The sequence below is a fragment of the Cornus florida genome, unplaced genomic scaffold, assembly GCF_030987335.1.
Source record: "Cornus florida cultivar Cherokee Brave unplaced genomic scaffold, ASM3098733v1 CherokeeBrave_3.0.0_Hap2_Chr06, whole genome shotgun sequence".
NCBI lineage: Eukaryota > Viridiplantae > Streptophyta > Magnoliopsida > Cornales > Cornaceae > Cornus > Cornus florida.
Genome location: NW_026775576.1, coordinates 25,624,344 through 25,650,293, shown reverse-complemented (window position 1 = coordinate 25,650,293; position 25,950 = coordinate 25,624,344). Strand labels below are relative to the sequence as shown.

The 25,950-nt window shown below is 35.7% G+C and overlaps 1 protein-coding gene, 1 long non-coding RNA gene and 1 pseudogene across 2 annotated transcripts; 1 reads left to right on the top strand and 2 right to left on the bottom strand.

Moving 5' to 3' along the window:
* Positions 1 to 852: 852 nt before the first annotated feature.
* On the top strand, positions 853 to 951 carry LOC132315460 (small nucleolar RNA R71; annotated as a pseudogene).
* Positions 952 to 18,207: 17,256 nt separating this feature from the next.
* LOC132311222 (uncharacterized) lies at positions 18,208 to 22,085 on the bottom strand. The gene is made up of 3 exons (XR_009482881.1): positions 21,907 to 22,085; positions 20,865 to 20,953; positions 18,208 to 19,255 (listed from the first exon to the last, which is right to left on the bottom strand). It is a non-coding gene; the product is annotated as an uncharacterized LOC132311222 (long non-coding RNA).
* A 1,520-nt stretch (positions 22,086 to 23,605) lies between these two features.
* Positions 23,606 to 25,863, bottom strand: LOC132311221 (pentatricopeptide repeat-containing protein At2g41080). The gene has a single exon (XM_059809046.1). The coding sequence runs from the start codon at positions 25,795 to 25,797 to the stop codon at positions 23,797 to 23,799; it is 2,001 nt and encodes a 666-aa protein (XP_059665029.1). The 5' UTR covers positions 25,798 to 25,863; the 3' UTR covers positions 23,606 to 23,796.
* Positions 25,864 to 25,950: the final 87 nt, after the last annotated feature.

Genomic DNA, 25,950 nt, shown 5'->3' with positions numbered 1-25,950 from the left:
GGGGCATTAATAGGCATCTTTCCCTTCTCTCTAGCATTAAGAGTGCTAGCTATTTGCCCTACTTGAGTTTCTAGCTTTGCAATAGATTGAGAGTGAGAATGAAGCAATTGTGTGTTAGCCTCTAAAGTGCCCAAAGTATTTAAAACTTTCTCTTCAAAAGCGGGACTTCGAGAATTACCTTGGGAATATGATTGGTTGGGAAAATGAGAATTAGAGAATTGATTCCCTTGTGATTGGTATGGCCTATAACCTTGGGATCCTTGGTTTTGCATTGGAGGTGGAATATACTTCCCTTGAAAACCGCCTTGGGGAGGGTTTGAGCCTTCCCCTTGGTTTTTCCATGAGAAGTTCGGATGATTTCTCCAACTTGGATTGTAATGAGTACCATAAGGATTGTTCCCTTGGTTCACAAAAGCCGCATTGACTTACTCATTAGGTTCACTTTGCACTTGTCCATGAGGACAATGAGAAGTAGAATGAAGAACACTAGAACAAGTCATACATGTTTCATTTGATGCACGATGAGAATAATTAGGGAAGGAAGTTACTTGGTTCGCCGAGTTTTAGTTAATCAAAAATTGATCAAACCTTTGAGACAAAGACTTCATTTCAGCGGCTATTTCATTAGAATTGTCGACTTGAAATAAGCCAACACTCTTCCTACCTTATATATTTCTACCATTCTTTGATGATAGTGTTCTATGCAAAGTATTTTCACTCATGCTTTCATAGAGACACCACACGTCATCCTTATGCCTATCAATGTATGAGCCACCCATGGAAGCATCAACCATGCCTTTATAATTATTCAATAAGCTCTCAAAAAAATATTGAACTAATTGCCATTTGGGCATGTCATAGTGTGGACACTTCCTTAGTAATTCATTGAAGCGTTCCCATGCCTCATGGAATGTTTTCCCATCCCCATGTGTAAATTCTCTAATTGAAATTCTCATGGCATTGGTCTTAGAAACCAGATAGTACTTCTTCAAAAACTCTTGTTGCATTTCTGCCCAAGAAGTGATTGAAAAAGGCCTAAGATTGTTAAACCAATACTTTGCCTTGTCTTTAAGGGTGAATGGAAAAAGTTTAAGCCTTAAGACTTCTTCCGGCATGTCCGTATATTTTACGGTAGAACAAACTTCAAGAAACTCATCCAAATGCTTATAGGGTTCTTCACTTGGAAGTCCATGAAAGTTAGGAAGCATTTGAATGGTTTGTGCTTTAATTTCATAATGGTGTGCTCGAAATGGTGGCAATTGAATGCATGTGGGTGCATTATATTCATTTGGCACCTAATGGTCTCTCAAAGTAAGTGGTGGGTTAGTAACTTGAGGTGCAACATGAACACCTTGATTTTGAATTCCTCGATTGACAATGGGAGGTTGTGGAGCATACATTGGCCTTGGCATTCTGAATGGAATTTGGCCTTGTTTTGTGGTTGTGGGTGAATGTATGGCCTAGGCATGCCTAATGGGACTTGAATGTTTTCATTGTGCACATTTGGATGAAGGATGCCTTGTTAGTCTATGTGACCAATGTCCTCAATATGGTCATCATTATGGTCATCCATTGAAAGATTGGCTCTATTCGAACTTCCTCTTCCCCTAAGATTTCTAACGATGGATTCAAGATGCAAATCAAAAGGGACAAGAGTTGGTCTTAATGAACGACGCCCATGCATGCGCAATACAAAACACAACAAACACAAAGAATAACAAATATTATGCCTTCACAACAATGCAATGAAACTCCCTCCACAAACACTTAACCCATATTTGAAACAATAATAATGTAATAACAAGAAAAATGCCTCCACACGGGCTCACGATTTAACTAAAGAGATTGAGTCAAGAAAGTCTCACAAAGGTCCTTTAGCACTTCAACTCCAAATTTTAAAGCTTAGCTTAGCAAAAAAAAATTAAGTTTTTAGCATTTTTCTTTTCTTTGCTTGCTTGAATTGAATGCTCAATGGCTTCTTTGCTTGCTTCCTCTCCAACAATACACCTAGTGAAGTAAGAACAACATAATAAGTAACCAAAAAGAAAAATTAAAAAATAATAATAATAATAAAAATAAAGTAAAAACACGATCAAAAGAGTACTAATCATAATCAATTCCATAAATCCGACGTTGCCAAATCCAATCAACTAATCCCGGCAACAGCGCCAAAATTTGACGAGGCCGCTTGATATACGCCAAAATAATGAAGTGAATGTGCGGTTCAAGAAAAGTCTTTTGGATCAAATTTAAATTTATAAAAACCACTAGCACACTACTACTAAGATAGCAAGAGTGAGAAAGGATCGTCCCAAGGGATTATGGGGATTGAGCAATGTCGGAGTTGATTGTGGAATCGCTATTAGGGCTAGTAAGTCGAGTGATCAAACAATTGGTTGGTTAATTGATTAAAGAGCACCTAAATTAAACTAAGTAATAGCAAAAGAGTGCAATTACGAGTACGTAAGAAAGAGAAGAGTCTTGGGGTTTAGAGATCACCACAAAGCAGTGCATTTCAATATTATTGACAAGTGAATAATGAGGGCAATTAGGGTGTTACAATGTTGGTGTGTGTGTGTATTTGGTTGATTCAACAAGCAAGGATGACTAGTTAAGCATGTATTGTCTAAACATCATGTGAAAGGCACAATATATCTAAGTTATGAAGCATATATTGTCTAAACAACATGTGAAAGGCACAATAAATCAAAACAAGTTATTAATCATTTCATTAAGCTCACAATCCAAATACAACACAAGGATAGAGACATATGTTAATTGCATTCACAAGCTTGGATCATCAAACAACAAGCATAGATTGTCCTCCCATTTAATACTACACTACAACTATACTACATCTACACTACTAGTATGAAAATAAATTAGAGGAGAGGCACAATCCATCAAGAGGTAAGCATGAACCATCAAGAGAATTACAAAAGCATTCTTTTAAGCACAATGTTTTGAGAATCTCTAAATCTATAGCATAAATACACATAGACATGCATCAATAACACAAAATCTAGAGATAAACACATGAACATCTATTCTATCATACATAGACATATGGATAGAATGAAATGACCAATTGGAAGCATTAAATCACATAAATCATTGAATAAACAAGATCTATATATATCAAAGTGTCAAAACATCAATTATAATACTAATCCCTCAATAATACACAAGATTAAGATATAAAAAGCATGTTTGGGGCTAACTCTAACTCCAAAATGATGTTTAGCCACTCATGGTGATGATGCTCCAACCCTCAAAGGCTAACTCCATGGAAGATATTTGCTCCTTATTGATGAAGATCTCTAATGGTGTCTCTAGCCTCCTCCTCCTCTAAAACTTCCTCTCCAAGAGATGATATCAAAAATAATGTTGGCTCTCCCTTTGAAAAAGCAATCATTATCCTTATATAGGTAGGTCAAAATGACATCTAAAATGAGTTGGGGTCGTGCACACAATATTCCCTAATAATTGGATAAAGGATAACTTTCAATGGAATGGAATTTTAACTTTTTCGCATTGGAAGAAGTTTGATCAATCGAAAGGAAGTGAGATCGATCGAACTTAGGTTGGATCGATCCAACTGGCTGAGCTTTTTGGAAAAAGACAAATTCAAGATATTTATGGGAGATATTTATGGGAAAAGGACAAAAGTGGTTGGTGGGTGGTACAGCTGTGGATAGGAGCAATCATTTGGATAAAGACAAAGGTGTTCGATCGATCGAAGAATGATGTTGGATCGATCAAACTTTTGGACTTAAGTGCTTTGGGTCAAGGCTTGGATCTATTTTGAAGTACTAAGATCGATCAATGTTCGATCGATCGAACATTGGACTTGGATCGATCGAACTTGCTGTTTTGCTACATTTTGCTTCTTTCTTCCTCCACTTTGCTCCTTTCTTTGTTCAATCCCAGAATTGTTTCAATTAAACTCTTATTTGGCTGAGTTAGCTTATTTTCGGGATAAGTGCCTGAAAATGGAAATAATACGAAATCAATCTAAAACGGTAAAATAAGATAGATAAAGGTACTAGAATGCCTAAGCTTAAGGAATTTAAATACGCACTTTTCAGTGCTCATCAAAAGGAAATCAACAGATCATAGAAACTGAAAACCTGATGCTGTCAGGACTCCTGAAATCGGTTCCCAGATCTTGATACCGGTTCCTAAAGTTTAGAATGGTTTCCGACGCCATTTTAGTACCAGTTCCCTACTATGGTACCAATTCCACATTGGCAGTGACAAAACCTATTGTGAACCAAGATTTGCTACCGGTTCAAGGTTTATGCTACTGGTTCCCAAAGCCCAGAAAAGTATTCTCTGTTTCATTTACCCTTCTAAACTCTAAAAGTGTTCTCACTAACTCACATACATTCCTAAAGTATTGTTCTCATCATCTCAATGTGTAGCAAACCATAAACACTTGAAGTTCTTCAAATCTGCATCCGATCATCAATCTTTGAAATTTTGAACCAAAAAATTACAACTCGATCGGACTTGTTTTGACAACGAAATTAGCCAATTACAAAATATATCTCACAATCTCCCCTTTTGGCAATTTTGTGACAATGCCCTAAAAACAATTCAACAATCTACCCAAGCAGGAAAGTAAATTACAATGTTTGTTAAAGGAAACAAACCGCGAAAATTTTCTTGAATTTTATGAAGCTTCAACACGTGTAGTAACCTGTAACTTGTACATTAGCTCAAACACAACTACCCGTGAAGCTTAATCAAGAAAATAAACACAAGCATAAAATAGCAAAGCTAATAATGCCGAAATATCAATACAATGCAATGCAATGAACAATGGTTCTCCCCTCAATGCAAAAAGGTTCTCCCCCTCAATGCAAAAAGTTTTTCTCCCCTGAATGATAAGTATCTCAACTCTTTCCCCCTTTTTGTCACAAATTAACAAGGGTCTCAAGAATAAAATATCCTAAAAGAAGGAAGTAACCAGCCATATAAATCTTGTAAATTGAAACCATTGAGAATGCAGACTCCACAAGATTATATGTATCAACAGAAATAACCAAGATCAATTTTTTAAAGTTCCACAAACTTAGCAAGTGTAGTAAAATCACCACCAAGTTCCAAAAACATATGACCTGTCAATTATTCAGATTTCAAATAATAAATCAATAATATCACATATCTTTAGAAATCAAACAATCAACATGTGCAAAAAATATTTTTTTTATATCCTCTTTGTGCTCCTTTTTTCTTTTTGCACATTGGCGGTTTTCACGCTAATGGCCAGCCAACTCTTTCCTTTATTCCCAATTGTTTACAGTCAAGATAACTTTCAGACAAATCCCAAAGGTAGCCTTTTCCATCTTACCTTTTTTCTAAGCAGCAAATATTTTTCTTTCTTTTTCAAAAACTTTTTCATTCCAAACTGTTTTTCAATTTTCTTTTTTTTCCACTCTTTTGGTCTAAAACACATAAATCAAGTTTAAATTCCAAAACAATAATCAATCATATCAACATTATCTTTGACCAAAACAATGACATTTCAAATAAATGTAATATCAATGATTCATTTACTATACGAAATAAATAAGCAAAATCAATTTCATCAATTCATAACCATTGTATGTTATCCACAGATAATGTATGTGTCATTAAACTCCTGGTGTTAAACATACTTAACCAATATGGTTTGCTTAACTTCCCAAAAACATAATCTAGACTCTCAAGATATGCATGAAAATCCTTTTTAGACTATGTCTTTGCAATGCATCTAATCAAGACAATAGACACCAATAGATTTCCTAAAATGAGAAAACTTAGGAGCATCTAATGGTTTAGTGAGAATATCAGCCAAATTCTAATCAGTATGTACTTTGTCCAAAGACACGACATTTTGTTCAACAAGTTTCCTAAAAAAGTGATGTCAAATGTCAATGTGTTTAGTCCTAGAATGCAAAACTGAATTCTTTGAAATATTAATTGTACTAGTATTATCACAAAAGATAGCAATAGTACATTGATCAACTCTATAATACAGAAGCATCTGTTTCATCCAAAGCAATTATGTGCAACAAGTTCCAGCAACAATGTATTCAGCCTCACAAAATGATAAAGATATGCAATTTTGCTTCTTGTTGTACCACGAAACAAGATTAGTACCAACATAGAAACAACCACCTTAAGTACTCTTCCTATTATCCTTGTTACCAGCCCAATCAGCATCAGTATAGCCTGCAAGCTCAGAGTTAGACTCAGAAGAATAATGCAATCCATAATTCAATGTATTATTAACATAAATAATGCGCTTAACTGAAATATCTGGCCTAGTTGCTGCCAAATACAACAAGCTACCAATCATACTCCTATACAAGAAATAAACAACCTTGTTAAAATTAGAGTCTCTATCTAATTTGGATGAAGTACTCATAGGAGTTTGAACATGCTTTGAATCTTTCATTCCAAACTTCTTAACAAGCTCATTTGCATATTTTGATTGAGATATAAAAATTCCATCGTCAAGTTATTTCACTTGGAAACTTAGAAAAAAAGTCAATTCACCAACCATGCTCATTTCAAAAGTATTACTCATATCTTTAGAAAAATTATGAACAAGATTATCACATGTAGCATCAAAAACAATATCATCCACATATATTTGAGCAATAAGAAAATCTTTTCCATTTCTGAAAATAAATAATGTTTTATCTGTTCCTCCTCTTCTGAAGCCCTTGTGCATTAAAAAGTTAACTTCTCATACCATGTTCTAGGTGTTTGATTTAAACCATAAAAAGCCTTTTTAAGATGAAATACAAAATCAGGATTATATGGTTTAATGAAACCTTTTGGCTGTGCTACATAAATTTTTTCTTGCAAAATACCATTAAGAAAAGCACTTTTCACATTCATTTGAAACAATTTGAATTTAAAGTAACATGCAAGAGCAAAAAGAAATCGAATAAACTCAAGTCTAGCAACAGGTACAAAAGTCTCATCAAAATCAATTCATTCAACTTGAGTGTATCTTTGTGCAACTAATCTAGCTTTATTTTTCATCACAAGACCATGTTCATCAAGTTTATTTTTAAAGATCCATTTGGTCCCTATGATATTAACATCACTAGGTCGAGGCACTAATTCCCAAACATCATTCTTTACAAATTAAAATAATCCTTCTTGCATAGCCATAAGCCAATCAGAATTTTGAAGAGCTTCATCAACATTCTTAGGTTAAAACTGAGCCATGTGACATGAGTGTCCTATATCATCTACAATGCATGAGTATCCTACATCATTATGGACTATACTCCTAGTACCATGCTTATCCTATGGACCTATCACATTGTTAATTGGATGACTCAATCTAAATCTAGAACTGCTAGGTGTAGGAATATCTAAGGATGGTGTAGGAATTCCTATAGGTTCATTAGCTGTGGCCTCTAATTCCTCATCATCATCTTTTTCAACCTCTTCACCTTCTCCAACTAAATCTTCAACTCATTCTTCCTCATGAATTGTAGGTTTTTTCCTTTCTCCTGCAATTTCAAAATTAGTTTCTTTTTCATCAAGTTGAGAAGAGGTTATCTTAGATTTTGTATCATCAAATACAACATTTATAGAGTCCATTACCACTTTAGTTCTAAGATTAAAAACTCTATAAGCCCGACTTATTTGTGAATAACCCAAAAACACACCTTCATCACTTCTAGAGGCAAATTTTCCCAAGTGTTCCCTATCTCTAAGGATATAATATTTACTTTCAAACACTCTAAAGTATTTAATAGTGGGTTTTCTATCATACCACAATTCATATGAAGTTTTTTTAGTTTCAGGCCTAAGATAAACTCTATTTAGGATATGACAAACAGTACATACTAATTTAGCCCAAAAGTGACTTGCAATTTTATTCTCATGAAGCATAGTACGTGCCATACCTGCTATTGTCCTATTTTTCCTTTCCACTACACCATTTTGTTGTGGTGTTTTAGGTGCTAAAAATTCATGCTTAATGTCATTCTTATCACAATATTCAATAAACTCCTTAGGTTCGAATTCACCTCCATTATCGCTTCTAATTCAATTAATTCGATATCCCTTCTCATTTTGAATAAGTTGGCAAATAGACCTGAAATTCACAAAAGTATCAGATTTTTCTCTCAAATATGCAACAAAAGTAAATCTGAAAAAATCATCAACCATAATAAGCATATATATCTTTTTCCTGCAACGCTATCAGGTGTTATGCGACCTATCAAATCCATATGAATCAATTCTAAAGGTCGAGAAATAACTTTGTAAATAAGTCTCTTATGTGACACTCTAGTTTGTTTTCCTAATTGACATGGACCACATATTTCATTCTTAGGCTTCTTCAATTTAGGCAAACCTCGAACAAGATCATTATTAGACAAATTCACTAGATCATTAAAATTCACATGTCCAAGTCTTTTATGCCATAAAACTGCCGCATCAGCAACTGCAGAAAAACATATTAGTGAAGGATCTGAAAACACAACATAACAATTATTAGAAGTTCTAATTCCTTTCAAAACACATTCACTTTTTTTATTAGTTACGAAACACCCTTGTTGAGTAAAATTGACTTAGAACTCCTCATCACAAATTTGACTAATACTCAACAGATTAGCAGCTAAACCTTTAACATATTGAACATTCTTTAACTCCCCAATTTCGAAAAATTTGATCTTACCTTTACCACTCACAGTAGAAGCATTACTGTAATACCCCTAATTTTAAAAGGATAGTCCTGGTATTTAATTACATTTTTATTGGTTTAATTGTTTAGTTGCTTGTTTATTTGCTTTTTTATTAATTATATTTATTAATTACTTTTATGGTAACTTGAGTAGTAATATTAATTTGATGTACTGTTTTATATTTAAATAATAAAAATATACATAGATTTGATACGTGTTATATTTTAAGTTACTTTATAATATTATGGTAACTTAAGTATTATTGGATAATCCATTAATAAATAATGGGATGTGTATAATTTATTTATTTAATAAAAATATATATAAATTATATACGTAACATATTTTACTTACCTTTTTAATATTTTAATATATATATTTTTTTAAGTTGACTTGGATTGGGAAAAGGGTTAGGGTTATTTTATTTAACCTATAAATATATAGCTATAGGTTGTAAAAAGGGGTTAGAAATATTCACGTGATATATTCTAGAGAGAGAGAGTTAGAAAGGGAAGGAAGAAAATGAAGGAAGGAGGAAAAAAAACCCTATAGAGAAAAGATCAAGGAAGAAGAAGTTTAACTTTCGATCCGAAAGTTTAAGGCAAGTTCTTCTTCTATCTCTTTCCCTTTGATTCGTGTTTCTGTACATGCCTAGGAAATTCTATGATTTATTAAACACATAAAATTAAATAATTATGCATATTTAATTGGATTAGAACATAGATTTTATGAATTTGGTTCATATCTGTTCTTGTGTTATGAATTGATAAATGCAAGATTTTGTGAATTTTTACATGTTTAAATTATGTATTTTTCATATCTGTGGAATGATGGAACGTAGAAACATGCCTAGAATTCCTGAACATTAAATAGGAACTATGTTTGAGTTTAAATAAATTTAAATAGACTCAATCATAATGATGCTTGCTATTTGAATGTTTTAAACAAACGAATGAATTTAATATTTTAATATGTTTTAGCAATTGAGATTAAATGTGTAGGATGAATTGGATATGGAGAATGCTTATTTGACGGTATAATAAAATATCATCATATGTATAAGATTCAGTTTATATAGGACATATGATATAGAAAGCTTAAATAAATAATAAGTCATTCCTATTTTGTGATAACTTGATATCATATTATCATATTTATTTCTGAATTGTTTGATGTATTTCCTTAATCATTACATTAATTGTTGGATTATGTGGTTTAATGCACCGGTATGGGACGGTGGCATTCTAGGGACGGGTTAACTTATCAGTTAAGTCCTACCTATTTTATATAAGGGAATGGATTAACTAAAATGTTAAGTCCTACTTATATTCAAGTCAGGTCAGCTGAACAAGTTGAATGACTTATGGAGGATTAATTTATTATATAAGGGAATGGATTAACTAAAATGTTAAGTCCTATTTATATTCAAGTCAGGTCAGCTGAACAAGTTGAATAACTTATGGAGGATTAATTTATACTGAATAGGTTGGTTACTAGATTATATATATATAAGTATGGTGCCATGATATGAGCTTGAGTCTCATGATCAATGGTTAGAGGGCGTATATCGCCAAGGATGTGTAGCTAGATATAGTGTAGTTGTGTACCCTGGTAGATCTAGGTACTCATGCCCACTATATGTGCGTTTTACATGTTACCTACTATTCAGGTTGAGACAACCCTATAGTCTAGTGAGGTTCCTTTAGTGTGTATGTGTGTGTGTATATATATATATATATACGGACTACTAGTTACTGTTGGATTGATTAGGATGTATACGTGTATCGGATCTCTACTTGGACTGTAGTAGAGTAAAACTTGTTTGTGGGCCTGACCCACCATTATTTTTCAAGTGTTCGTCAGGAGTAGAGGTTGTTCGTGCTGAGCGGGGATCAATCTACTTCATTCTTCCGATGCTAGATAGGAGTTCCTTTATGATTTAGTTTCCTGATTTAGACAGTTATTGCTATCATTTGTTTAGTTTGGATTTTCTAGGGGTCCACACAGTATGGATTCCCGAGTTGTATTTTGAAGGATCAGTTGTATTAGAAGAGTTTATTAATTAATGGAAATATATTCTGAGATTTATTATTAGATTATCATTTTAGTTTCTTGTCAGCATTTTATTTATTCTTCTTTATTCTTTTGTACTCTGTGTTCGTTTATTGCCGATTTTATTTTTGATATCCTAAGGTATTCGGGCGTGGGCCTGGCCAACCCGCATTCGGAAATCTGGGGGGTATCACAAAAACCCTAGCCTCCATGGATGGAGCTTGAAGCCTTAAGCTTTGACCTTGATTTTTGAGGGTCTTCCACTCACCTTAGACCATTAACCTTGGGAGACAAAAGTTTCCTCTCATCTTCCTCTTCATAACTCTTGAAGGGTTTGTCATTTTGTGTTGATTTGCCTTGGATTCAAGAGGAACAATCCTCTTGTGAGGTAAGGGGTGTTATAGGTTATTTTCTATGTGGTTTTAATTACTTTTGTAATGGAATACAAGTGAAATGCATGTTTTAATATTAATTCGAGAAATTAATGATTGTTGTAACTTTCATATAATTCACTTTTGACTTGGTATGTGGCATGGCCTTCACTTGATCTTTGTTATATAATAAATTGGGGCCATTTGAATGAGTTTTCAAATCTAAATATTTAAATGAATTTAATTTGATTTAAATTCTATTTGATTGTACAATGCTTGTTTTCCATTTTTGACTTGATATATGGCATGGCCATGACTTAGTCTTTGTTATATATTTATTTGGGATCATTTGAACAACTTTTGAAAAATTAGAGATTTAATTAATTTAAATTAATTAAAATCTACATGATGATGTCTTGCTTGTTTTACTCTTTTGATTTGATATATGTAATGAGCATGCTATGTTGTTTAACATGAATTAATTTGAGATTATTTGTGATAGATTTGAAATCTAGAGACTTTCCATGATTAGGTTGAAAATCTCTTAAAATGTAGTATTCTAATTACCTTGTGAACATACTACTAATTTGATGTATACTTAGTACTTGTGGCCTCTTAAAATGGTATTTAGATTTAACATGATATAGAATATCATTGATTAGTAAAGCTTATTTAAATGTATCTTGTATAGTTATATACCTTATCTAGAATATTATAATTGTTTACCTTGGAGACTAGTTACTAAATTGAAACTTATTTAGTACTTGTGGCTTAGGATGGTAATGTGACTCAATTGTTGTAAAATATTCTTACTTTGTGTATAAATTGCATATTGAGAACACGACTTGTCATATGCTATTTAGACTTAAATTCTAGGACATGGTTTGTGTGGAATCAACCTTACTTGTGCATGCAATGTGGTAACTTGCATTTGATTTTGTATAAGTTTTGAACTTATTAGTTTTGGAAAGCTTGTGAGGACATAAATTATGTGATGGCTAGGGTTTGACTCTAATACGGAGACAAGTGTCTTCTAAGTCATAAGTGCGCACTAGGTAGTACCATGTGGGTCTTAATTACCCGAAAATACTTGCTTGGTCTAGCGACCGCATGTCCTAGTCTTTCTACTATTTGTTTTTGCATTTAAATTTCAAGTTGTTAATCATGGATTACTTGTAACTTGAGAATTGATGCTTGCTTTGGGCAATTGAATACTATTTAGCATATTTGAACTCGTATACTTGTTCCGTGAGCTAAATTGCATTTAGTATACTTGTGATGTTTATACTTGTCTCATACGCAATCCTTTTCGCTTAGTATACTTGTGGTTGTGTACTTGATTCATGAAATTTCCATCTTAATGTATACTTGTGTAGATATGCTTAGACATTGCATGACTTGTCTTAATATGGTTTAGTATACTTAGAGATGTATGTTTATATGTCGCATAACATGTTTTAACATTGTTCGGTATACTTGAGTATGTATACTTGTATGCCGTTGTTCGCCTTGAATTACATGAGTAGCTTAGGATGCTCCCCGAGTCTCGCTAGATATAGACATTAGGTGGCATGAGCCCCTGTAACATATTTCACCATAAGGTGATATAATTGTAAAATGCTAGGTCGATACATGTTCATCTCCTACGAGTAGCTTTATGTTACTCACCCACGTAGTGGGGACATTTTTCAGGTACAGGGACCTTGAATTGGGAAGCACACTATGCCATGGAAGTTTTGTTGACTTGAAGTATCTATTTCATGAAAATGTTGGCTTGAAATGCCACTTGTAGCTTATATGTCAAAATGTGTATATTTGATTCCATATATGTAATGTGTACATGAGTACACCTTTTACAATGTATTTGATATGTATGAGATGAGGCCGGAGGCCAATGACCATTATTTTGTATTCTATGTAACTTTCAACTTCATGAAATACTATGAAAATATTGAAAAATGTTGAGTTATTGTTTCATCATGGTTGCATCGGGTGTGGGAATTCCATTTTGATTCTTCCGTAGGATCTCATTAATCATGTATGAAATGTGGCCAAGGGCCAAACGGTAATTTGAAACCATTTTATATTTTTGGATTTCACGTTTTCCATTTCAAGTCCACTTTTGCCTTTTTGGCCATTGGGGGGTCATATTTTGTATCGGCCATATTTTTGAGCCATGGACCATTGTAGCACATCTTATTTGGTAAGTTACGTTTGCGTGCATAGTCGTTTCCGGGCAAAGCTTCTTCTTTGATGAAATGAGCCTCCTAAGGACTCATTTTACACTTTTGTTGCATAATCTGACCTAAGGGTATTTTGGAAATTTCCTTTATAAAATAAATTCCGTTCTTCACATGGTCACTTAGAAAATGTGATTTTAGGGGGGGTTTCTTCTTCGTGTTTTTCCTAAAAATGTCGTCTTGGCATCGGAAACCATTTCCGAAGTTCAGCTTCTGTTTTTCTATTTAGCAGTTTTTTCGACCCTCTGTACCAGATTTCTTGGGAGGGCATTTTGGGCATTTCACAGTGAGTATTTTTCGATTTCTCTCGTAAGTCACGTAGAAAACTCAATTTTGAGGGGGGTTTCTTCTTTATGTTTTTCCAGAAAATGTCATCTAGGCTCTCAAATTTTCATTTTTTCCCGAAAAAACCCCTGCTGCTAGGGTTTCTTGCTGCCTATTCTGCCTCCTTTACATCTAAACGGTTAAATGGGGTTTCGTAACCGGTTAGATGTGCTTGGGCAGTGTTTTGGTCGTGTTTTAGGGTCTTCTAACTAGTTAGATAGGTCTCCTAACCGGTTAGATGTTCTAGGGTTGACTATATTGACCATTTTACCCCTGTTTCTTCCGTGAGTCATATCTTCTTTGTCCGGACTCCGAATCATGCGATTCTTGAGTCCATCTTGCTTGATTTTTCGTTGTCTTTCCAATGGTATGGTCGGTAGAACCCACTTTCAGGTTGGAAATTACCATTTTACCCCTAGGTTCATTCTTGTCCCTTTTTGAAACGTCGCTTCCACATTTGTCTTCCTTGGGTTCCGTGACCTCATTGAGGATCACATTTGTGTCTTAGGGACGTATTGTGTCTCTTGAGACCACTGTTTCATCTTTTGCTTCCGCATTCTGGATCCAGTTCGGGTCATCACAGAGACACTGGGTTTAGAAATCCAGGGTCGTTATAGAATGAACAGCATAAAAATAAGCAACTTTGCACGCTGTTAACGGATATAAAGTATTTAGTTGCTTACATTTATTTTAGCAACCTAGATGACTGGAGTATGTTTTTTTAAGTTGTTCTGGATGCATAATAGGGTCTTATACGTATTAGATTTTGTTATACTTCTCTTGAATTTAATTGATGAATTAATAACATATATTCTGTTAGTTACATGGAAGTTAACCTGGATTTTAATTGAGGAATTATTAACTTATATTCTGTTAATTATCTGGATTTATGTGTTGGATTATATTTGCTGAATTGTTATATTAAATTCTATCAATTATTTGGATGTTGTCGATTGTATGCACCGGTATGGGATGGTGGCATACTAGGGATGGTTTAGCTCAAAACGCTAAGATCTACCCTATTGGAATAAGGGAATGGATTGTAAAAATTGGATCCTACTTATATTTAGGTCAAATCAACTGAGTAAGTTGAGTGACCACATGGATTAATTGTTGTTTGTAGTTAAGTCAGATCAACTGAATAAGTTAAGTGACTATCGGGATTATAAATCTTATGTCAGATCAACAAAGAATTGAATAACATACTCTGATTTTGGACGAACTTTAAATATATGATTATGGTACCATAATATGAGCTTGAGTCTCAGAGTCGATGGTTAGGGCGCGTATATGCAGTGGATGCGTAGCTGGCTATGATAGGTTGAGGTGTACCATGTTAGGTCTAGGTATTCATACCCACCTTTGGGTGCATTTTTGCATGTTGCCTTCTATTCAGGTTGAGACCCCCTTTGTAGTCCAGTGAATGTCCTTTAATGTGGATATATATATATATATTTTGGACTGGATAAATATTGTGAGATATCTAGGATGTATCTGCGTATCGGGTCACTGTATGGATTATAGTTAGAATAGAACTTGTTCGTGGGCTTGACCCACTCTTATATTTTTTTCAGGTACCGGACGGTTCTAGCCTTAGAGCTTGATCGTGCTTATTGGAGGCAGTCACTCATTCATCTGTTTACGTAGGACTTATCTCTATGTTTTAGTTTGGGATTTTATTTTCAGTTATTCAGTTCAGTTGAGATTTTGTTTAGGGGTCCACTAGATGGATTCCCGAGTTGTACTCTTAGAGATTTTGGAGAATTGTATTATTATTATTCATTATCATTTTGAGGATTTTATATTAGTAATTCCTTTAGCTTTGTTATTTATTCTTTAATTCATTTTGTTTTCCTGCTTGTTTATATATTAATTGTTAGATATTCCCTCGGGTTTGAGCTTGGGCCTGATCAACCCATGTCTCGGAGTCGAGGGGTATCACAACACATATCCTCCTTAATCCATCAAATGTTGAAAGTCTAAGAAGGTAATGTTTAGTGGTGAACTCTATAACCCAAGATTCCTCCCTTATACTCTCTACACCTCACTTTACATTAATTGCCTTACATTGCATTCATTTAGTTTAAATTGTAGTCTAAGTCAACCACCAAACCATCTTTGATCATTCGACCTACTAATCCGACATTGATTTCCAAGCAAAAATACACCTCCTTTCCTTTGGGACGATCCCTACTCACTCTAGCTATATTAGTAGTTAGTGATAGTAGTGGCATTCTATATATTCAAACTTGGCTACACTACACACTTTTAGTGCAACTGGTACGAGACACACTAGTAACGATAGTAGCGGTGGAGGAGGGCTGATTTGCACGCTCACACTTTACTAGAGAATCATATTAGGCTTTGGAGAGAACGACTTGTTCATTCACAAAAGTGGGAGTAGTCTCCTCCGAAACTGAAGCTTGATTAGCCCAAGCTGGCTTGCCATGAAGAGCCCAGCAGAAGTCAACATAGTGATTATTTCGGCCACAATGAGTACACTTCTTGTTGTCGCGACCCCCTCTGCCGCCACGAGTACCACGGCCTGGGTTGGAAGGACCTCTTCCCGCCCCCTCGTCTTATACGGAAAGTATCATGTCGCTCAATAGAAACAACAAAAGCAGAGTGGTTATCCTTCTCAATCACAGGGGCATAAATAGATGCTCTTCGAATTCGAGCAAAAGTCTCAACTTGTTGTGGGTATCTCCTTGCTAGACAAAACCTGCGAACTGATCAGAGCTAGTTCGGGTTTAAGTCCAGATAAAAATTTTGCCACCCGAAACTCCTCCCTATGCCGTTTTTGTTGTTCTATGTTTGTAGTCAATGGTTGGTAGACATTCAATTCTTCCCACATGCCCTTCAATTCTGAGTAATAATCTTCAACAAAACAATCTCCCTGCTGAAGATTAAAAATATCCTGGTACAACTGATAAATACGAGAAATATTCTTCTTTGAAGAATACATGTTCTGAGATTTTCCCAGATATCTTTGGCAGATTCTAGGAATGACACGTTGTTGAAGATCTCAGGCTCCAAGCTGTTCCATAACCAAGTCATAATCTGAGCATCTTCTTTCTCCCAAGCCTCAATAATCTTTTCATCAATGGTGGGTTTGGTTGATTTGAGATATATCCCAATGGGACGGAGGGAGTAATAGTGTTCCTTAAGCCCGTAAGAACACCTCTACGGCTCGAGACCATTGAAGGTAGTTTGAGCATTTCAGTTTGGTGTTGGTGATTGACCCAAGTAGATGGAATTCCTTAGTATCGATCACAAGAGTTGCCGAACAAATGAGATATAGTAGCGAGAGGGAGCCGAGATAAGAGAACCAAGATCTAGCCGAGATGAATCCAAGAGAAATTATCGAAGAGAGAGCCGAGGAAGGATCCGAGAGAGATTGTCGAGACAAGAACTGAGATCGCCGAGAAGAGATTGCTGAGAGAAAGCCGAGGAGGGATCCGAGAGAGATTGCTGAAACGAGAACTGAGATCACCAAGGAGAGATCGTTGAGAAGAGATTGCTGAGAGAAAGCCGAGATGGATCAAGATCGGAGTCTGAATAAGACTAAAAAAAATTTAAAGAGGGATTGATTTCCGCTCTGATACCATATTGAAAGAGAGAGAGAGAGAAAGAGAATATATGAAAACGTATATCTTTTTGAGTGAGTAATATAATAATACAATGGTGTTTATAAAGGAGAAGTTACGGAGGTAGGTGAGTGGAGAACAAGTAAACCCTATACATGGTAATTCTATATATGGTAATGAGGGGTAGGTAACAACTCATACAATACTAATTGTACACATGTGACAACTCATACAATAGTGTACAATAAAGACGAAGCGGTAAGAGTTTCCAGAAAGCAAGAGAATGGGGGCACTGGAATAAAAGGTGTTCAACAGTCTTTTTATGTAAGTCGCAGCGAAGGCACACAGCATCTTCGAAAATCCCTTGGATCTTCAAGGCCTTTTTCACATGCAAGGCTTAAACAGACACGGCCATATGCTCAGACAAAGATTCTGATCACCACTAAACGAGCTACGAACCCTACTGGCTATTTTTCAATGAGTATCTTGCTGAAAGGAATGGGCTATGTGATATGTAGATTTGACCGTGAACATACCACTAAAACTTGGACCCAATACCATTGAGCCTGTCTCTTGAAAAACCCAGCGGGCCCCGAAGGATCGCATCCGCCTCTGGAGGAGGAAACAATTGCTTAATCAGATCCATCTTCCAACAATGACTAGACTCATCAATAAAGTTCCTGCACCATTTGGCACTCAGAAGGTGCTGACCTGGGGCTCAATTTATAAACATGCCCCGGAACCCACTGATCCATCTATATGTTGATATTCTGCCCATTTCCAACAATCCACCTTGAGCCCTTCTCAATAATCAATTGAGTGGACCAAATACTCCGCCACACCCAAGATGGGTTAGAACCCAACTTGGCCTGCAAGAAAGACCGAGAAGAAAAATATTTAGCTTTCATTAATTGGAAGGCCAGTCCCCTTTTCTCTACTTAGAAATTCCACCCATGCTTCATCAAGAGAGCACAATTATAAGCATCCAGCTGGCGGAATCCCTGGCCTCCATTTTTCTTCTTTACACAGTGATTCCCAGTCCAATCAATGAGTTTTTTGGACAATCGCCCCCACTGTCAACCAAAAGCTTAAAAGGTATCGTTAAATGTTGATGAAGTTTTTTGGGCAATTTAAAGCAAGAGCTCAATGGGATTTTTCCAAATCTTCAGGAAGGAATAAGAAACTAAGACATTAATATTTCTTTATTCGAGAATTCCTTAAAATGTAACAATCTATCAAGAAGTGAAAATTCTCTATCTACTGTCATATTTGGAACATTCAACAAACAAATATCTTCCTCTCCCTACTCCTATGTCTTCATCAATGGACAGCTCTGAAGTTACCTTTATTTTTTTAAGAGTCAAGGGGCTTTGGCAAGGGAACTCCTGTTTCTTTGTCATAACCAAGGATGATCTCTCATTCATAATCCATTCCTAACATATCTATGCATATGACCTCCATTCCTCAATCTCTTGTGGTGCGGTGGTTGTCCACAAGCAAGCACTAGAGCAATTCTCATTGTCATTTGGCCTCTCCCCCTACCCTTTAAGAGTTTGATCTACTTCTCTCCGAGTCTGTTGCATCACTCAAGCTTACATCCTCAACTCTTTGGTTTGTTGAGTTTGATCTCCTCACTTTTGTGGTACACTTAGTAAGTACACAATCATGTCTCTCCTTTTTTTCTTTTTTTTTTTGGTGTGCGTGGGGAAAATTAAGGCTTTCAAATACATTTACAAGACAATTGGAGAACTACAGCATGATTAAACCAAAATTCTAATTCCATACAAAAAACATAAAATAAAAAAATAAAAAAAAAACAAATAAATAAATAAAGAGAGAGAGAAAGAAATCTATCTCACATAAGTGCACACCAACAATAGGAACTCCAGAGTTCCCTCATAAACCCTCTCTCGTGCGTGCTCTCTTCGCCCCACCCACACGCACAAACAAGCTTCAAAATCACATCACACAATGCAAACCTAAGATATAAATATTTTTCAGTAAATACAAAACTAAGATATTTTCAGTTCAAGCACAATCAAACTTCTAAGAAGTATGGAAACTTCTAAAAAGAAGCTTTTCCCAAAACTTATTGGGCATGAGCATTCTTGGGACACATTTTAGATGTGTTTATAATTTTAAAAATAAAGAAATAACAGGTGATTGATTGGATTTGAATTAATTTAACATGGAAATAACAGAAAATCAACTAAAAGGTTTATCCAGAATTTTGCTAAAAATAGATTGACCATTTTCAAAAATAAAAAATGTTAGAAAAATTTTATTTGAAAAGTGATCACGAGAAGGGTGGGAAATTCATTCAGAAGGGGTAGGATGAATTCTCCAAACATATTAGATTTCAAGTTAGAGATGGAAGGAAAATACACCGTTGGGAGGATGTCTAGTGTGGTAATCGTTCTCTTGCCCTCACTTTTCCTAGACTTTTCCAGATTACTACAGATATTCAGAAGGGGTAGGATGAATTCTCCAAACATATTAGATTTCGAGTTAGAGAGGAAGGAAAATACACCGTTGGGAGGATGTCTAGTGTGGTGATCGTTCTCTTGCCCTCACTTTTCCTAGACTTTTCCAGATTACTACAGATATATACATGCCTTGGTGGACGACTGCTATCATCTCGATAGCGGTAGTTTGGTTGGAATGTGCGCTTTTCTAGACATTTTCAGGATTGGGAGATTAAGGATGCTATTGTTTTTTTGGAGTTGCTTTACAGTCAAGAGATTGGAAGACATTTCGGATTTTTGGGTGTGGACTCCCTCCTCACAAGGTCGGTTCAATAACAGGTCATTCTATAGGGAGTCATTCATTGTCCTAGGGCCGCCCTTCCCTTGGAGGGCTATTTGGCGCTCGAAGGCCCCTCTCAAAGTGGCATTTTTTGCTTGGATATCCATTTTGGGGAAGATCTTGACTCAAGATAACCTTAGAAGGAGAAGACAGATTGTGGTCTATCGGTGCTGCATGTGTAAGAATGACGAGGAAACGGTTGATAATCTCCTGTTGCATTGTTCAGTGGCTCGAGATTGCTGGACTTTGTTGCTGGGTTTGTTTGGGGTTCAGTGGGTTATGCCCAGGTCTTCCAGAGGCTTGGTTGATCGGAGAGGTTGTATAGTGGGGGCCCAAGCTCGTGACTTTGGAGGGTTATGCTTTTGTGTGTTTGGTGATGTCTTTGGCTTCAAAGAAATAGGAGATCATTTGAAGGAAAGGAGAATCCTATTGGGTCGTTGAAATTCTCTATTCTAATTACCCTTTTTTGTTGGGTTCTAGGGAAAAATTGTAAATTCTTGAAGGAACTTGTTGATTTTTTGGACTCCTTGAGGGTCTAAAGGCCCTATTTGGTCTTGTGTAGCTTTTGAGGGACATGTTCCCCTTTTGATGGCTTTTAATACAATACTTATAAAAAATAAAAATAAAAAGTGATCTTGAGATGATAAGAGATGTCAATAATTTGTATACATATATTGGCATGACTTTCTCCACATGATAAGGATGATTGTGCATACACAATTTTATAAATTATAAATTTCAGGAAGTCAGAGGATATTGCATTTAGTTGTCGGGAAACTCTACCTGACAGCTACCGCGCTCCTCGACCTGGTCCTTGTTGTTGTCGAGAGATCTACCATGCTCCTCGACCTGGTCCAATGATCGGTGGTTTGCTGAAGAAAATCGATCGGTGGTTCAGACTTCACATATATGTATTTTTTTTTTTTTTTTTTTTTTTGAAAGGTCAATTTATCTTTAAGGTTTGATTCACTTCTCTTTCAACTTCATCTTTGTATATGTATATATGTAGACACTTATATGCATGTATATATTGTAAACTCTTGTTTCTAACTTTCTATGTTAGTTCAATATTGTTTTCGTGGCATGATTTGAATCCAAGCTTCTGGATTTGTTTGTGAACTATTTATTTCAATGCTGAATTCGGAATGGGAGATGGAATTTAATCGGTTATGGGGCGGGGGCGGGGGCGGGGGTGGGGGTGGGGGCGGGGCTAGATGAGGGCAGGGCGGGGGCGGTTATAGGGGTGGAGGGTGATATTTTACCCGGTTATGGGGCGGTTACGGGTATACCAAAATTAAACGGGGACAGGGATGGAGAATGAGATCCCCAACCCAAACCGCCCCATTGCCATCCCTAATGCCGATGTCTAGTTCTTGTACAGGTATTATCCGTGTGTTGTTGTTCGTATCATGCAGGTCCATACTTCTAGCCATATACATTAATTGGATCTCATTTCCATGGCAAGATTTTTGCTGCTGCTTCTAATGGCCTAGTGGATGTATTAGTTCAAGACACTCAAGATGAAGAAAATACTTCTCTCAGTTTATCTTTTGAAAATGGGTTTTGACACTAATGGAGATCATTATGATGTCTTGTGGTTGATTGCAACTTTTCAGTAGATCATGGTGTTATTTATAAGAAATTAGTTTAATGCAATTCAAATAGTTCAGGAATTCATTTTGCAATTCACTTTAGTTATTAAGTAACAATAATTTACTACCTAAGCTAAATCTTTTTCTGTTTCCTTCATTAACTAAGCTAAATTTCAATTTACCATTCTAGACGAAGATGGATCCTAAAAAAATTCCAAGCTTGAAGTAAGTACCTGATTTCAATGGCAATGGGATGTGCAATCTTAAAACTTCTTCAGACCCTATAGTTGGATGAGAAGTGCAAGATTTATTTTGTCAGAGGCAAAGTTGATTTGAAAAGCAAGAGTACATTAGAATCAAACAGCATGGCACTTTTAGGACTGATTTTTGTTAATGTTTGGAAAATTTTATATATTTTATTCATACATGATAGAAAACATAAAAAATATTCAAAACACAAATCTTACAATATGAATTCACAAGATAGCACTAATAAAGAATTTAGTACTTTCAGTAATAAAATGATATAAACAATTTAATTGAACATTTAACTATAATACAATTACAGGATGGAATTCACGAATGAGAATGATAGTAAAAATAACTAAACATAATATAATAAAGAAGAAAATGACAATTATAAAATAAATTGGAAAGAACTGACCTGGATAATAAGAGGCATGCTAGTCACTGTTCTAAGGTCGTATACCCTTTCTACATGCAGGTATCAACAGACTAGTACGGCTCCAAGATATAACCCATATCCGCCAGTGATCTTCTTTCTTTGGGGTGTACCAATCTTATGTCAAAGTTACTCCAAACACAATATGTAAGATAAAATAATGTGTAATAGGATTACAATAAAAAATGAGAGGAAGCGAGGTAAAGGGAGACAGAGAGAGACATAGGTTTAACACACACGCACCATGTATAATATAATGCCCTTTTTATGGACTTACAACTTGTAACGTTTCTATATCATCATTACAGAATTAAAAATGAAAAAATAATGATGATAAATAAAAGCATGATAAGAATAATTTAAAGTTTTAATGATTTTTATTAAATATTAGAAACAATTAAGACAAGAAGAGATGACACAAACAATAACATGCTAGTTCCTACATTCTAATTAAAAGCAGTTGTCAACCACACTTTTATGCAACTAAAGCTAGAGAATTTGTAGTTAGAGAGTACAGAAGCTAAATAAAGGTATTGTTTATAGCGACGTATAGTAGAGGGTTGAAGTCACAGACTTTTTTTGGAATTGCTGCATGTGAATTACATACAAATGGAGATGCCATTCAGGTGGCTATCAGATGATGAATGAGGACCTACAAATAGTTCTTATCAAGAACTACATCTCTTGGTAAGGTAGATCAGATAAGAAGTTGCAGAGAGCTTCTATTTCCTTTAACAACTAGCCAACTTGTTCTATCCCTCTTCTATGTATATCTATATGTGTGTGTGTGTGCGTGTGCGTGTGTGTGTGTGTGTGTGCTGAGTTCTTAGTTGATACAATCTGCACCTAGAAAATTCAGGTCTAGATGTCTGGAATCTTATTTCACATCAGGTTTAAACATGCAAGATGACTCTCATCTCTACTATGACCTAAATTATTGCCACCCCCTATTTTCATGTAATATCCACTATCAATGCATCCATGTATCAATAATTTAATTTCAAAAATGAGTTCATGACTAAAAATTTATGTTCCTAGTTATTTCTCCAAAACATGTGTTCTTTACCTTGTATTGCAATAAATTGCAATAAAAAGATCTTCATTCAGCATATTAGGAATCAAATAGTCGTGAAAATATTACACTTTCTCAACTTGAATAACTGAAAAATAAATGCAACTAAATTGCAAGCTAGTCCTTCTGAGACGTTGAATCATTATTATGAGTCAAGAAAAAGTATTAGCTATGTATATTTATATATAGAATAACCATAGCATTATAATTCAAAAGTCCTCAATAACTATTGTAAGTATGACACAAAATCATCTCTTTCCAATAAGAAAAAAATGGTGCAGCTTCTGTTATAGAAATAATTTAAAAAGAAATCATCTTGTTCTTAGGGAAAAAAAAAATACACCATGGACAATAATACTGTAACCTGCCTTACCAGTAATCTCCACAAGAACATATCCCATTTTTGAAATGATGAAACCTACTAGCATCTCGTACAATAATTTCTCGGTGTTTTATCTCAGATATGTACTTGATAGCAACATGGCAATCACAGCAGACCCGCAAATTCTTCATCACCCTAATTGGAACACCTTCTGGAGTGTTCATTAGAGCAAAAGCAATTGCCAACTTTTCACTGTGTTGTGCCAAGTTATATTCTTTTTCCTCAACATCCATGTCATGCAAAACAGAGCCAGTATCAGGCACATAACCCCGTAATTTCATTTCATCTGTCAGTTCTTTCAAATACCTATCAATTTCCATCAATTGCGGATGGGATTTGTCACCCATAGAAAACTGGTGAACCTGGTTTCGTATCTCCAACCAGCTTATACCAGGTTCCTTCTTCACCCCCCCATCTCTCATTGCTTTCCTCACAACTGAAACATCCCGCCATCTTTTAGCAGAAGCCTGAACATTTGAAAGGAGAACATAAGAAGCTGAATCCAAGGGGTCAATCCTAAGAACTTCATCGGCAATCCTCTTTGCCATATCTGCATTTTTGTGTATTTTACAGGCAGATAACAAAGTCTTCCAGATAACAGCATCTGCCTTTATGGCCATAGTTGTTATCAAATCTTCTGCTTCTTTCAAACAGCCAGACCGCCCAAGGAGATCAACCATGCATGTGTAGTGTTCAAGCCGAGGCTCCAATCCATACTGTTGTACCATCAAAGTAAATAATTCAATCCCCTTATTCTTCAATCCACAATGGCTACAAACATAGAGCAAGCTTAAGAATGTAACATCATTTGCTTCCAGTCCTTCCTGTTCCATCTGATTAAACAAATTGATGGCTTCCTCTCCTCTCCCATGAAACCCATAAGCAGCAATCATCGAGCTCCAGCAGACAACGTCAGCTTCTTCTCTTTCCGAGAATGCTTTTACAGAGTCATCCAAACAGCCACATCTTGAATACATGCTAATCAATGAACTAACCACAGCAACTACAGAACTCACCCCACTTTTTATTGCCTCTGTATGAATTTGTTGGCCTTGTCCAAGTGTTGCTAACTCTGAACATGAACTCATTACGCTGACAAATGTAATTTTATCAGGTCTAAAACCCGCCATTTTCATTATATTATATTGTTCTAAAGCTCCCTCAGAACACCCATTTTGAGCCCTGCCTGCAATAAGAGTATTACAAGCAACCACATTCTGAATTGGCATCGCTTTGATCACTCTCTCTCCTAGTCCCAAACTTCCAGACTTCATATACATATGAGCCAATGAACTCCCCACAACCAAATTGAACTCAAACCCAGATTTTATGATATAACCATGAACCTGCCTTCCTGCCTGTGAATCTTTCAAACCAGCACAACCCCGCAGAACACTACCGAGAGTGAAATCATCAGGCAAAAACCCCAACTCATGCATTTTAGAAAACAAACCCAATCCCTCCTCATTAAATTCAAACTGTGTTAGACCCGTAACCATCACATTCCATGTCGCGACATTTCTTTCACCCATTTCATCAAACACCTTCCGTGCACTCTCTAAGTCACCATTTTGCACATACCCACCAATCAGAATGTTGCAAGACATGATGTTCTTCCTGGGCATTACCCCGAACAGCGCAACAGCAGTTCTCAATTCTCCGAATTTCGCATAGACGTTGAGGAGGTGGTTGCATATGAACTTGTCTGAGGAACACCCAGATGTGATTACCAAAGAATGGAGTTGTCTGGCGACTGAGAGTGAATGGGTCTGTATGCATCCTTTGAAGAGGTGAGAGAACAGAGTTGGGTCTGACCATATTTCTGATTTGAAGGCCTCGAATGCTTCTTTTAGGCTGCCTTTGTTGCAGAGTTTGAGGAATTCGCCTACAGGTTTAGAAGGAACTTTACAGGTGCTTGTGGAGAAAAAGCGAGAGGTTGGAGTGTGCAGAGCAATGAAGCCGAGAGGCCTAAGACAAGACTTACCCATACATTTAGGTTGGCTTTGTGAGCAATGTAATGCCTAAGACGAAGCAATACGGCCATTTGGAAAAATCTGGTATTTGATAATCTGACTTTTTAAAAATAAATAAAATTTTATTATTTATAGGAAGGATTTTTTAAAAAAAAACCTAGGAAGGAT